This window comes from Platalea leucorodia, assembly GCF_965183815.1.
Source record: "Platalea leucorodia genome assembly, chromosome: Z".
Taxonomy (NCBI): Eukaryota; Metazoa; Chordata; class Aves; order Pelecaniformes; family Threskiornithidae; genus Platalea; species Platalea leucorodia.
The window spans coordinates 28,734,775-28,748,828 of NC_138858.1; the positions used below are offsets into that span (position 1 = coordinate 28,734,775).

The 14,054-nt window shown below is 38.1% G+C and overlaps 1 protein-coding gene across 1 annotated transcript; it reads right to left on the reverse strand.

Annotated features, from left to right (window-relative positions):
- Positions 1–3,884: 3,884 nt before the first annotated feature.
- Positions 3,885–13,945, reverse strand: UTP15 (UTP15 small subunit processome component). Its single transcript, XM_082335591.1, has 12 exons — positions 13,798–13,945; positions 13,172–13,264; positions 12,903–13,087; positions 11,568–11,746; positions 10,637–10,762; positions 9,889–10,024; positions 8,656–8,740; positions 6,154–6,303; positions 5,863–5,964; positions 5,526–5,659; positions 4,954–5,012; positions 3,885–4,443 (listed from the first exon to the last, which is right to left on the reverse strand). The coding sequence occupies exons 1-12, from the start codon at positions 13,885–13,887 to the stop codon at positions 4,220–4,222; spliced, it is 1,563 nt and encodes a 520-aa protein (XP_082191717.1). The 5' UTR covers positions 13,888–13,945; the 3' UTR covers positions 3,885–4,219.
- Positions 13,946–14,054: the final 109 nt, after the last annotated feature.

The window sequence follows — 14,054 nt, forward strand, 5'->3', positions numbered from 1 at the left end:
ATGGAAAGCATGATAGGCAAAGAGGCAGTGAGGTGGTTTCTTGAGCTTCCTAATATTAGTACTACTTACTTAGTACTTAATTACTATTACTCCTCCTACTCCTCTTCTTCTAGCCCCCCCTGCCCCCCAAGTGACACAGCTTGGAGAAACTTCTCCAAGTCTACTTCTGAATTTACAGTCTTAATAAATGGTTACCAAAATAAGAAAAATGCTGAAATAATCTTTCCCGAAGACCAAAGGTGGTGTTAGAAGTCGTGGTACAGGAAGCTCCAGAAAGCAAAGTAACTCTCATTGAAGAGATTAAAAAAAAAAAAAAAAAAAAAAGATGAGCACTTCAAGTCATCTTCCATCTGAATATGTCATTGTAGCTACAAATAGCTACAGAGATAAGGATTAAAATCACAACTTATGCTCAAATCTTTTTACAACACAGTGTTTTGACATGTCCTATATGCCTTTTCCTTCATTTTTAAAGGGGATTGTAAATGAAGAAGTATTGAAAACTACGGGGGGGGGGGGTGTCTTTAGTTTTGCCTGCTTTTCAAGTGTAAAAAGTGTGTGATCTTTGCTGAAAATTTGCTCTGTAGCTACCAAATTTGTGTTTTACATTATAAACTGCAGTATCCTATAAAATCTTATGTTTTCCCATAAAACTTCTGACTTCTTTGTTTTGCAGTATTTCAGTAGTTTAGGTTACAGGCTCCAATCATTGAATGTCAGTGAAAGGTAGACTGTGGTTATCTAGAGCAACCTGAAAATGTTTCAGCTCAGTATTGCAACTGTAACCTTCGCACAAACTCTGAGCTCAAGTACCCATGCAAATCAAAATCAAATATTTGGCAAGATTTGCTTGTGTTGCACAAGGATTGTTAGAGCCATTACAAACTCTTTTTGTTTGCTTTTAAATCCAGGGATGTGAAAGAGTCTGAATACTAATGATGGCTATTTACTGGCAATAGTAATGCCAAATTCACCATCCAGCTGGACTTCTGCAATATAAGGAAGTTGCTTCATCTGGGCAGGGTCAGAAATTTTTTTTTTAAATCTATGAAGAGGTACATTTTATTTGTTTGTTTGCTTGTTTTCTTTTAAGTAAGGAATGTCTCAAGCCTGCTTTAACATGCTCAAAATTTTTCCTAACACAGCCCACTCTTTCACACTTAGTCAACTCATGAGACTTCAGACCTAAAGCAGAAATCCTTGGCAGAAGGTTAAATGATCCCAAAGCATCGAGAAACCTATTCTGTATCAAAACTTCAGATTTTAGATGTGTAATGTTTCCATTTACTGTTGCGAGCACACGAACTGGTTTATGTTGTCTCAACTCCAGAATTACGTCAGTGATTATATAAAAGGGACAACTCTGTAAGTAGGAACCTATTTCATTTGAGGAGGGCTGGAGTAAGCACATAACCTTGAAACAGTAAAAGAATTAACTTTAAGAATTAAACAGTAAAAGAAACAACTCTCTTGTGACGGCTTACGCACTAAGTCATGGGGGAACTCAGCCTGGTACATAAACAGCAAGAATATTTCCATCGTCTTTTATATCCATCTATTTCCCAGCACTTCCTGCCACATCAATCAATCAATCAGAAATTGCTTGCTTTATTAGTCACTTCAATACTACACTTTCACAGCATTGCTCATTCCCTTCACATTTTACTGTTTTCTCTGTCAAGTTCTTTACACTTCGTGTAGCACCCTTTTAGCAACTGCCATTACCAGTGCGTCTTCACAAATAACATACTTCTGAGTATCACCCTGCCCCTTCCACTAAAGGTTAGCCATGCACAGTGCCAAAACTACTCAGGAACATGAATATTTTCTGCAATTAAAAAATTGAGTACAAATTTTGCATTCAAATATCATCTTTTATCTTATTTGGCAAGACAACTTTATTTAATATATATATTTATGATACCAAATTAACTTCAAAAACCTAGTCCAAGCTGTCTTATTTCCTATGCTGTTGACACCCTGATGGGAGCAGTGATTATTTTATAAAGAGTGAAACAAGCATGGGGTTCTGAAATTACTTTTCAAATGGTAACTCAATAGCCCTGCATTACTTGAGAGCAAGCAAATGTACTTTATGACATTGTTATACAAGTTGCAGATGATGATGGCAAACAATGAGAAAGTGTTCCATTTAGGAAGGAGAAAAGTATACCCTGCTATTTTAATTTACATAGAAGACTGTAGTAAATTTTGTAACCATCTAAGAACAACTGTGTCTAATAAATAAAACTGTTTCAGTTTCAGAAGCCTTCCATGACCAAACACCAAGTCTTTAAATGGAACCAGTTCAACTACAGTTTAACAAAAAGAACAAGTCTAAGATGTAATAAGGGACAAAACAATTTTTTATCAGAAGTACAGAGAAAGCCAGCAATAGTAGCTGAAACCCAATACCTGATCAATCCAGATCTCCAAGAGCCAGAGTTAATCATCATATATTTTCACTTCATTTGATAGTGAAAGACAATGCAGAAAAAAATGGAAGTAACAGAAGTAATAGAAGTAGAATAGAATAGAAGAATAGAAGTAATGGAAGGCAACAGTTTCTTCATAAGAGCAGCTTTAACATCTTTTTGTAAATTCAGGTGGTGATGCAACCAACCTACCAGATCCTAAGTTCCCTTTGCAGCTGGGGAAACAGCATCATAATTCACAAAATAGTGGAGGTTTGGGAGCTCATCTACTAGTCATCCTTTCCATCCACTCCCTGAGCAGAACACTAGGCTGCCGAGAGAAATGTCCACCTTCAACTCAAAGCACTACTGAAGGGTCATGGAATAAGAAAGCTCCAGGAAGAGCCTTCCCCTCCAACTCATTTTATGTGAAGTCTCCTAAGAGATATTGCCTGATTAAGTCACACAATTACAAGTAGCACACAGATTTCAAAAAAAAAAAAAAAAAAGCAAGTTCAGGTCTATTAGCAGAAATAAAATAAAAATAGTAAAGTAAGCAGCAAGGAAACTAAAAGTTTAAAGTTTGCACGAGCATGCTCCTTATTATTACCTATTATCACCCTAAGTCTTCAAAACCAGTAATCACCATAGCCAGGAACATATATTGCTCACATATTAATTTAAGGGCAGACCAGATACTGCTCTACACTTTTCAGTCAAAGATTGTTAAGATTTTAGGTAGAACTTGCAAAATTTTTCAAGTTATTTTTACCACTGATACCCACCTTTCACTGCAACACTTGAGGAAATTCCTTTTGCAGGAAATTCCTCTTATATCTCAAATAAATTCCAGGCCTGGAGGAAAATGCAAGTCACCAAAAACAGGTTAAGGACGAAGTTCTACCCTATTGTCATCCTACATGCATTGAGCAGCCTTTGGCACATCCCTCTTTCCAAAGTACACGATCCTTCTCCAGCACTGCTTGAAGTTAAAATAAACCATTACCCCAGTACTTAAATACATACTGATAACAATGTAGACTCAAATTGCATCTACTGTACATTGGAAGCGATAGAATTGCACAAAAATTGAGTTCTTTTACTTAACTGAGGATTTTCGCACTGCTGTGCAGTTTACTTACTACATTAATTTAATTTGATTCCCCTTTAGAAGTATGAAATGAAACGAACAGATTTTTCAATATACGCAAGCATATTTCTCCTATTGCACTAAACAAAACAAACAACTAAAACAAAACAAAAAAATAACATGCTTATTTTCTTGAGTCATTTTGCTGTTTCCTATGAATTCACAGAAGTCTGAAATGGAGATGAAGCAGGGAGAGAAAACACAATGTCGTCGAGTTTTATCAAATGCATATGTGGTTTTATTCTTGTGTCCAAGTATGTGAGATGGGATATTAACCTTAAATAAGGACAATGACACATTAAAATTAGACAAACCTCAATTATTGTCTGATAAATAAAAACTGAAAATTGTTGACTATCCAAATCAAATAATGACTTAGTACTGAATGCACAAAATACTCTTTAAAAGTTACATAACTTTGGAATAAAACTTTAAAATTCAATTGTTTGAAAAATATTTTATGGGAAATCCTGGAAACATCCTTCTTTTTCTGTCTTCAGTAATTCAGCCTATTCAAAAACACAGTTTGGAAGACAGAACTTCAGCACAGAGGGGCTTATTTTGGAAGTCACTATTATAAGAAGTTACCAGGAGAACAGGTCATATATTTCAAGTCCACATGATTTTTGTGACAATTTGTTGTGATGGTTGTCAGTCAGTTATTCGTACTTGTTTCAATGGTCTCTGTAAGACCATTACTTTTGTTCTCTTCTAGGTAAGTAGCTCTTTTCTTAGTAAAAGTAGCAAAGAGCGTATCCATCATTCCCAAAACTTCTAGTAGTTCCTCTTGATAGTCAATCTCTTTTCCTATGGCTTCCTGAAGTCTCAAGAATTGTCTATCAACAATCGCTGACTGCCCAACCACAGGCTGATAAATGTCTGTAAAGAAAAAAGTCACTTAAGAATCCACATATTTATAAAAATGTGAAAATTATATTAGCTAGTTAAAGATGCATTTAAGGATTCTGGCACTAGTCCAACATTGTGGACAAATATGACAACTTTAACGGCATTCTGAAAACAGTGTTAATTATTGGTACGTACTCACAGTAACAGTAAGTCAAACTAACAGAAACAGAAGTTTTTATGACCCCAATACTATTTTTACCTCATTGGAGAAGTGGAAGTCACTTGTGCTAAGTAACTATAGAAACATGAGGTATCAAAGATACTTAGAGACCATGAGGAGCTTCCTGCAGCTGGTGCAAACCAGATACTGACTGTGGTCAAAGTTACCTGGCAATATCTCTTTCTGGATCATCCTCTTGACACTGAGTTCATACTTACAAACAAACCCACAACCGTTTGGTTTCTTAAAAATGCAGCACTTTTAATCTTATTTCCAAGCTAGCTATATGGCTTTGAGAATCTTTTTTGTGTTGTACTTACCAGTGATCATATCTGCAACAGTCACCAGTACAGGAGTAAACCTAGGCTCAATCACACGCCTGCAAAATTAGAAGACATCCCAATTTTATCGGTTTTGCCAACTGCACTCCTCCCACCAACAAACAACTTTCTCATACAGGCATACAGACAATTTTTTTTTTCATGAAGAGACATCACAGAACAGCAGTCAGAGATGCAACTCAAAAAAAGCTACATTTGATATTTACCCTCCTCCTTTCAGGAAGGCAGTGGGGGTTGGAGCACTGGCAAAAGCCTCAGGTACATGAAAACATGAGTTTCATCGAGGAGACAGAAAATAATAGACTAAGGGTAGAATGTCTGGCAAAGTAAAATATACTCTCTCACACTATCAGCAAATTTTTTTTGTGCTAACAGGTAAACTAGCTCAGTACTATGAGTGAAATCCCAGACCTTGATATCAGAAAGCAGAAGGCATGTGAGATTTCAAGAGTACCAGTGTTCCACCTGTGATCTCTTCAGACTCTGTGGCAAAAGCTATTAAGAAATACAGGCCTCAAAACAGTCAGAAAGAACTCAGGTTGAAGTAATACCTTGCCACAAAGGTAAGAAGGAGATTAATTTGCTTCTCGTCTCGGCCTGCAAGTGCACTCCTCAGTGTTCCTCTGCGATGCAGCTCCTGCATGACTGCAACCGTAACTTCAGGAGTATAAAGCCTGATGGGTGGCTGGACATATATAAGAAATGTTTAGTACCAAAGCAACAACTTCACACACAAAACAGGGCTGACATCAGCAAAACCAAAACAGAACCCACCCAAGTTTGATTCCTTTCTAGTTATACACTGAAATAAAATTAGTTTGACATATAGAAAAAATCCACATCAGATCACAGCACACAACTCTGATGAGACAAAACCCAATCCCTTACCTCCAGTACCGCATCAAGGGCCTTGGAAGACTGAAAGCTCTTCAGCAGCTTGTCGTATTTCCTCAAAACACGTTTTACAGGTTTACTGACACAGAAATCTTCCTAGAATTGAAAGACAAGTTCAGAATAAGACAGACACACACACACAGTGGATTAAACGTATTACCATGAACAAGCTTATATGTCTTTGTATCTTTCCTCCCTTCCCTTTCTTCAACTTAGCAGACACAAAAAAAAAAAAAAAAATTTTTTTAAGAGTGCTTCAGTATACATTTTCTCACCCCTCTATACCTGTTTTGGCATGTAAGTTCTTCCTTTCACATAGGTTCTATATGCTGGTTGTCTCTTCTTTTGAAACTTTTCTTTCCTTTCTTCAGGTTTTCTGTGTTTAACATTTAGCACCCCATTGGTCATGCCTACGACTATGGTTTCATCTTCAGGCTAAAATGAAGAAATCGGAGAGTTAGGAACCTAGTGTTTTATTTGATGATGCATGCTCTACCGTGCAGATTTTTAAATTTTTATGCTTCATGATAAGGCTCTAATCACAGTATCATAGAATAACTTAAGTTGGAAGGTGCAACCTTCCTTTTTTATTTGATGATGCATGCTCTACCGTGCAGACTGGCACCTTCCATGAGGTCCCATGGTCAAATACCTCATTCAACCGGGACAGCTTCAAGGCTATGATGGTAAGCAACATTATCCATCTAATAAACCTTTAACGAATACCTAGAGGGACTACAGGCTGACTAGTGAAGAAAGCTCAATTAACATCCTTCTGCAAGTATAATCTATGACTTTTTTTTTTTTTTTTTTTTTCAGTGGTGGACAACTGCCCTTGGCTATTACATGCGATACAGCAGACACAAACACCCACCTGTGAGAAAGCTATCATTGAACAGCAGGATTTTGAGAAACAAGTGAAAGTTGTTCAAAATACCAGTCACTGGTATAAATTTCACCTACATAACAAAGGTTGCATGTATTTGACGCTAAAGGTTTTAACTTTAAATGATGCACTGGAGAAAACCACTGACTTCACATATACGATAGTGAGTTCTGACCTGTTACTATTAACAGATAATTCTACGAAAACATTAAACATTAGCTGAATGCTCAACTGCTGCTAAGGAAAAAAAAAAAAAAAACAAACAAATAAAAAGCCTTAGGAATTACTACAGAAGAAATAAAAACTAGAAAGTCATTATGCCACTGAATAAATCCGTTGTTCACCCACATCTTAAATCCTGTGTGAGTCAGTCTCAAAAAACAGTAGCAGATTCAGAATAAGAGTCAAAAACCCTCAAGGAAAATCAAAGATTGGCTTGCTTTGAGACAGTGTTCTTCAGCATGGGAAAAAAAAGACAATTGAGGAGGGATATGGCAAAAGCCTACAGAATTATGACAGGTATAGATGGGTATCAGCTGGTCAATGTCTCCTTTAGGGGCATCAAGTGAAGCTAATGAAGGTTCAAATGGAACACAAGGAGGCAATTCTTCACAAGTAGCAGAAATGTGGAACTCCTTGTCAAGGAATCTAGTGAAGGTTAAAAGTTTGTCCAAGCTCAAGGAGAAAGTGAGCAGGTTTATGTAAGAAATTCTTTGAATTACAGAAGAATTACACTGATGAGCTAATTTCTCATCTGAAAATGAGTTTGGAGTTTGGGAGAGTATCAGGAAACTTATCATACACACTTGCCCTGTTTTTAGTCTTCCGTACACATGTACTTACGGCTATAGTTGGAAGCAGCATCTGGCATTAGACCAGCCTTTGGTTTGACCCAGTAGAGCCAGTCTTATGTTCTCACGTGACCATTTAAAACTCAAGGGTTTTAGTCAATAGAAAACAAAAGATCATGTTTCAAAAGCAGCTCCAGAGATGGCAAACTACAGGTATTGCACGTTTTGCAGCTGCTGTAGAGGCTTAAAGGGTATGAGATTTTTTTGGCTCTGAACTCTTCACCTCAGCCAAAATAATTCAAAACCTATTTAGCTCTAGCTCCCTAGGCAACAAGGCAGAAAATGAAGAAAGGAAGACACCCCCTCCACACACATCTTTCCCTAGGTTCCAGAAGAGCAGGACAATAGTAAAGTAGCAAAGGTAGTAAAGATCCCTCACAGATCCTTTTACATGTCCTTCAAAAGATGCATAAAAGGGTGACTACATGATGACAGCATTGTTTTAAAAAGTGGTGCTAGCCTCCAAATTTCTGGCCAGCCGGTCACTTATCCATTGGAATTCAAATGTTTCAGAGAAATGAGAGTCTTTGTTTTGTTTCCAAGACAATAAGACACATGCCTTGGCAAACAAGTTTGTTTATGCTCATACCTCATGCCATCTCCTCTTCTTCTTCCTCAGACCAACAACCTGACACCAACAAATTTTAAGACAAGCTCACCCTATTCTAAATTTCTCAACAAATGAAGTACTTTTTTTCTTTTATCACTGCCATACGAGAGGACTCACTAGGTTCCTGAAAGGCAAAAGATGAGTACAATCTTTTTAAAGTCAAAGGACTTTTCTTCTAAACTGAATACTTTCCCTATGATACATACTGTCCTTGATAAACACAATTTTGTACAGACCTAATCAGGTAACATTTGGTATCTGAGTGTATTGTTTAAAACCTCCTAATTCATTTTTTACTCAGGAGGAATATACTCATACTACTTTGCATGTACAACATTTTTCTGAAACACCCAATAGCAATGAAAGCAAAAATTAATTACTTCAGTGACTTAAAAAGTATCAGTAATTGCCTTGCCTAGAAAGACTTCTAACGTACTTACCGACAACGCAAGACTGAGGATGGATGTTGCATAGTTAAAGCTGTGGACTACTTTGTAGGAAGTAGTACTGTAAATCTTCACATGCCTATACAGAAGAGTAATGATTAAAACCTCGTTACTAATGCCTTATTGTAGACACCTTGCAGGAATTTCATCACTTCTATAGATCATTTAAGGAAACCGAGTATTTATACAAAACATTCTTCAGACTACCACTGAGCTTCTTAGTTATTACCTCTGCTGCAACACAAACGTTCTGTTAAAAGATATGCAGAAGTCAAGAAAGGATTACCCTTACCCAAAAAAGATGAAAATGGGACAAGGACAGAAGAAGAAATTGAAGGCAGATGTAGTGACTGACTTCAGCAATGCTTATTAGGACACACTAAGACAGCGTTTCTTCAAATTTCTTCTTAAATTTTGAATACAAGATCTATTGACAATTTCTGGAAATAAATCCATAGATATTCTTGTATCCGGCTGCTTTTTAATTATTTGGTTGAAGGTAGGAAATATTTAACAAATGGGAAAACAAAACATTATCTTACAACAAGTATGAACTTTAGTGTTGTGAGCACTGAACAAGAAATAGCTGTACATCTAGTGTGATCCTTCAGCTTATGCTTTGTAATCATAAAGCCTGAAGAAGCCTATAAAGTACAGGAGGGAGGGGAGGAGGACGAGAGCAGACCACTGTCATTTCAGACCACCTCATATTTCTAATGTCTCAGAGACAACAGATTGGGTACCAGTACTCATCAACTCAACCCAAACAAGCAAACAAAAAAGGAAGGAGGACATATTCCACCTGTGCACCTTGGGTACAAAAAGCAACAGCACAGAGACACAAAAACCAGGCTCTCTGAAGGTGAATACTAATACACTTTCAGTCATTTAAACTGTATTAAAGTTAAGAATAATTACTTGACGGAGACTGCAAATGTCCATTTAGAGATTCAGAAAAACTAATGTTTATTCAGAAGTTCCTCACATGCATTCCCAAACGGCACATGCAATCCTTACTAACTTTCAGGCTAATAAGAGGAAAAGGTTAATGTATATCACAGTATGTACCTTGGCCCCAAGACATGTTTCAAACAAGTTGTATCTCTAACAGTTAAAAAGTGTTTAAGCCCAAAAAACATGCACAGATTCACACTGATGTATAATAATTTTCAAAGGAAAAAAGCCCTAAAGAATTTAAATAACAACAAAGCCACAAAATATACTAACCTGTCCAAGGATCCTGACAATAACCTTTGTCCAGAGCTGTTCAGGCATAAACAAGTTACAGTTTTATGGTGATTTTTAAGTGAAACTAGCAATTGTCCACCTTTTAGTACATCCCAGACTTTGACGTATCGACCTCCTGTGAGAAGGAAGCACACAAAACAGTTTGACATACCTACACATTTATGCTTCTCTGGAGAAGTTTTCAGACAGTGCCTCCTTCGTAACACAGTTTTCTGCACCTACTCACTCTCCCCATCCATTATGACTATCTCCTGGGACAAGACACACTACAAGCCTGCTCTTTTTTAGGCCATTCTGCAGGAACAGCTGAATGATTCAACATACTCCTCATGTAAAATAATCTAAATACCACTGGGTTACAGCACTTCTGATGCAATGGCAAGAAAAGACTAAAAAGCCTCATCATCACTAAAAGATACAGTCCCATCTTTTCAAAACTTAAGTATGTTCACTCCTTCACTTTAGCACTGGGCTAATTAAAGTCTGTATCTTGTCATTAAAAAAATATCTTTTTCTTTTAGACCAACTACAAGAAAATCAAATCAGAGACAAAAAGACCCCTACCTTCACCCTGCAGATTAACACAGATTCCTAAAGATCTTTGAGAAGTCCAGCTGTTACATCACTTACCACTTCATTACCAGATGAAAACACGACACAAGAAAGAAGCAGCTGGAATATTTCTCAAATTAGGGCCACAGAAAGAAATTTTATTTTATTGAAGTACCTGCAGATACTAGAAGCCCACCAGAAGGGAATAGAAGCACACTCTCCACAGGCTGGCCATGTTCTATTGTCATGACACTACTTTTTGTTCGTGCATCAAATAGTTTCACCGTGTGATCATAGGAACCTGCAAACACCACCATAAATAGCTTCAGTTTCATCATTTCAATTATTTCAGGAACTAAAACAGCCATGTCCTACAATCTAAAGGAACCCCTGCCAAACGGAAACAGTTTTAAACCATACATTAGAACACCTTGTGGTTTAACCTGGTTAATTTACAGCCTTCAGGCAACTTAAGTCTTCTAATTCTAGCCCTAGCAACATGTCAGGCCTTAAAAGTAATTTAAGTCTTAATTTTATTTCCCATCCATTAATCAAGTGTATTTATAACAACAAGTATCGGGCAACCTGATGAAACCTAGTCTCTTGTGCCACCCGAAGTAAGGAATACTATTTTTTTCACTAGCAATTTATCACAGATTAATAGAAAGCTAGTGCTAGGAAAACCAAAAGCAACTGGTTTCAAATAACTCCTCTTACAACCTTTCATTTTTGAGTCTGCCAGTTTGGGGCTGTACAAACTACAATGGAACTTGTGTCCTCTGGAAACCTGATAAAACACTTCAGTCAATCCCAACTAAAAGATATATTCACAAGATTTTCTTAAAACTTTCAAAGGCCAGTCAGAACAGTCCCATTAATCCTAACAGGCTAAAGAAAAAAGATGTTAAAAATTAGTTCACTCAGAGTTTCCCTACAAACATCACTGTCAAGCTTAAAAAGGAAACAACAAAGTAGGCAGTGAGTGGTAAGACAGATCCTCCATGTTTAAAATATAATAAACTAGATCCTACTGTATCAAAACCTATCTTCCTGCATTCTTCCTCAATTTAATCTGAAAGAAACATATATAAAAAAGAAAATCAAACCTGTTATAAAGACATCTGCATTCACTTTACTTGCACAGCCACATCTCACATAGTCAGTATGTTCACTGTAGGAGACGATTTCTGTAGCACTCGGAATATCCCACAGATTTGATGAATAATCATCACCACCAGAAAATATTCGGTATTTATCAGACAGGAAGCCCACTACATGAACAGCTCTAGAAACCAAAGAATATCCAAAGTTAAAATACATACTTGTTTCTAGAACAGTTGGTCTGTATGAAGAGTTTATTAAAGTATTCTCTCTAACTTAAAAGTGCAAAGTATTTACTGTTGGAAGTTAGAAAGCGCCACTTCAGAGGTTAAAAACACTTTAGTTTTCCTATTTCCAGCCAGAAAAGGGTCATGCTGACAGACGCTTACCTAAGCACTGATATGATCTGCCTTAAAGGTTTTACAGGTCAACTAGATGCTCATTCAAAAGCTGTAAATTCTGCATTTGTTACTTAGAGGTCTGTGTACCAGCACTGTCCTTCAGAGAAAATGTATAATAGTGAGTTTTAAGTATGACTGGGTTGGACACTATTCTTGTCCTTTAAAATCACTATTTAAATCTGCATTATCCTTGTAACATCGCAACAGAGAATCACTTTGACAGAAAACACAGATACCTTAAATCTTATTACAGTTAACCTATGTTAACCTATCCTGTGGTTAGGACATAAAATAATACCCAATACACAACTACAGACCTCAAATAGAAACACTCTCAAGGTCTGCCTGTGTGCTTTCCTGTGAAAGGGGGTCTGTTGTTGTTGTTCTAGATAGACAAAACACGTATTGGTCTTCCATAGCACAGCAACCTGTTTAATCTAAGTATTACCATTGTCTTCTCCTCACCGGTCCATCAGAACTCCTCTTCGAACTCCCACCCCATCCCAAGCCCACCCCATCATCATGCACTTTTTCTGTTTTTTTTTTGTTTTTTGTTTTTTTTTTTTAAGGGATTCCTGCTCTTCCTGGTGTATTTCTTCACTGTTTTTGTTTAGCCACTCTTTTCCTGCCAGCATCAAATAAAACGTGCTTATCAGCAATATGCAGTCACAAAACTATGTCTACACAACATATTAACAGACACCTACCTGAATTAGAAAATGTATTTATTCTTCCATGTACTCAATGCATACTTAGAATTTTAAAAAAAGTCACTCCAATTCTGAATTAAATTTTAAAATCTACTTTCCAGTAAAATTTATGTTTGTAAGCAACATAGATCAATATCATTCAGATGTTCAGCAACATTCAAAGCAGACAAATGTAAATACACCAAACAAGCTTATGCACACAAACAAAAAAAAACCAACACTGTCTTACTTAGTATGACCATCAAACTGTCTCAGCGGTGCTCTTCCACTAATGTCAAAGAGGCGAATGCTACCTTCCTCGCTGCCAGCAACAAGCAGATTGCCATCATCTCTGTATGTGGCACAATAAGCAGCATCTTTGAAGCGAGAAAATGTTTTGATTGGTTCCTGAGAGTAACGACCATAAATGTGGATCTAGCAAAACAAGAAGAGGTTAAGTTCACTCATATGATACCAACTGAAGAACAAGAACATAAAAACCTCAGAAAAGCCACTTACCCTTGAGGAGGCTGTGACAGCATAGTTATATGGAGGAACCGGGGAGAAGTCGACTTTATTTACAGCACCAAATTCCTTTATCTGGACAGGTGTCTAAAACAATTGCAATAAAGATCATTAAATACACATAAGAACACCATCAAAAATGAAAACAGCAAAACAAAAGCTATTCTTCCTACACAGAGCTCAAAACTCCATTTAGAGCCAAGTTATTTTTTTAAATACAATCCTACTGAGTTTCCCTTCTGCCAGGCTACTTCTGCTCTTATAAATTTTTTCCAATCCACGGGTTACAATTGACCCATTAATTACGTGTTCTGATGAAAAAACAAACTTATTCGCTCACGCAAGTTTAAAAATACCTCGACTACTCGCACGAAAGGTATAAAAAAGTATTCTAGGACAATAACTACGTCTGCTGGGCCCATGTGGGGCACAAGTCAGCCTCGATTCCTGGGAAGCCGTTTAATAGGTTCCAGGGCGATATTAAAGAACCGCTTCTAACCGAGAGCCGCAAGGGCCGGCAGAAAAAGCACGGGCGGGAGCGCAGCCCGGCGCCAGCCACGGGGCCGCGGGGGCCGGCCGGCTGCCCCCAGGCCCCCGCGCCGCAGGGGGCCGCCCCCTACCTTGTAGCCGCGCCAGTACACCGTGTCCTGCGTCACCCTCTCCCCGAGCTTGGGGATCGCCTGAACCACCACCGGTTTGTAGGTGGCCATGGCTGACCGGGAGCGGGGGCCGCCGGGCCAGGCGAAGGCCTGCGCGGCGCCTCCTCACGGAGCGGCGGCCGCCGCCGCCGAGTCGCGCTCCCGCCTGCGGGCCCGGCCCGGCGGGTGGCGCCGCGGGAGGAGCTCCGGGAGGGCCGCACCGATCCGCACCGCCTCAG

What these genes read in the sequence shown, in the direction of transcription:
- UTP15 (XM_082335591.1), bottom strand. Translation starts at nt 13,887, where the DNA reads ATGGCCACCTACAAACCGGTGGTGGTTCAGGCGATCCCCAAGCTCGGG. An exon ending in TGGGCTTCTAGTATCTGCAG is followed by an intron (nt 10,025 to 10,636) that starts GTACTTCAATAA and finishes TCCTTCTCACAG; the next exon opens with GAGGTCGATACGTCAAAGTC. An exon ending in CTTCTTACCTTTGTGGCAAG is followed by an intron (nt 5,013 to 5,525) that starts GTATTACTTCAA and finishes CTAATTTTGCAG; the next exon opens with GCGTGTGATTGAGCCTAGGT.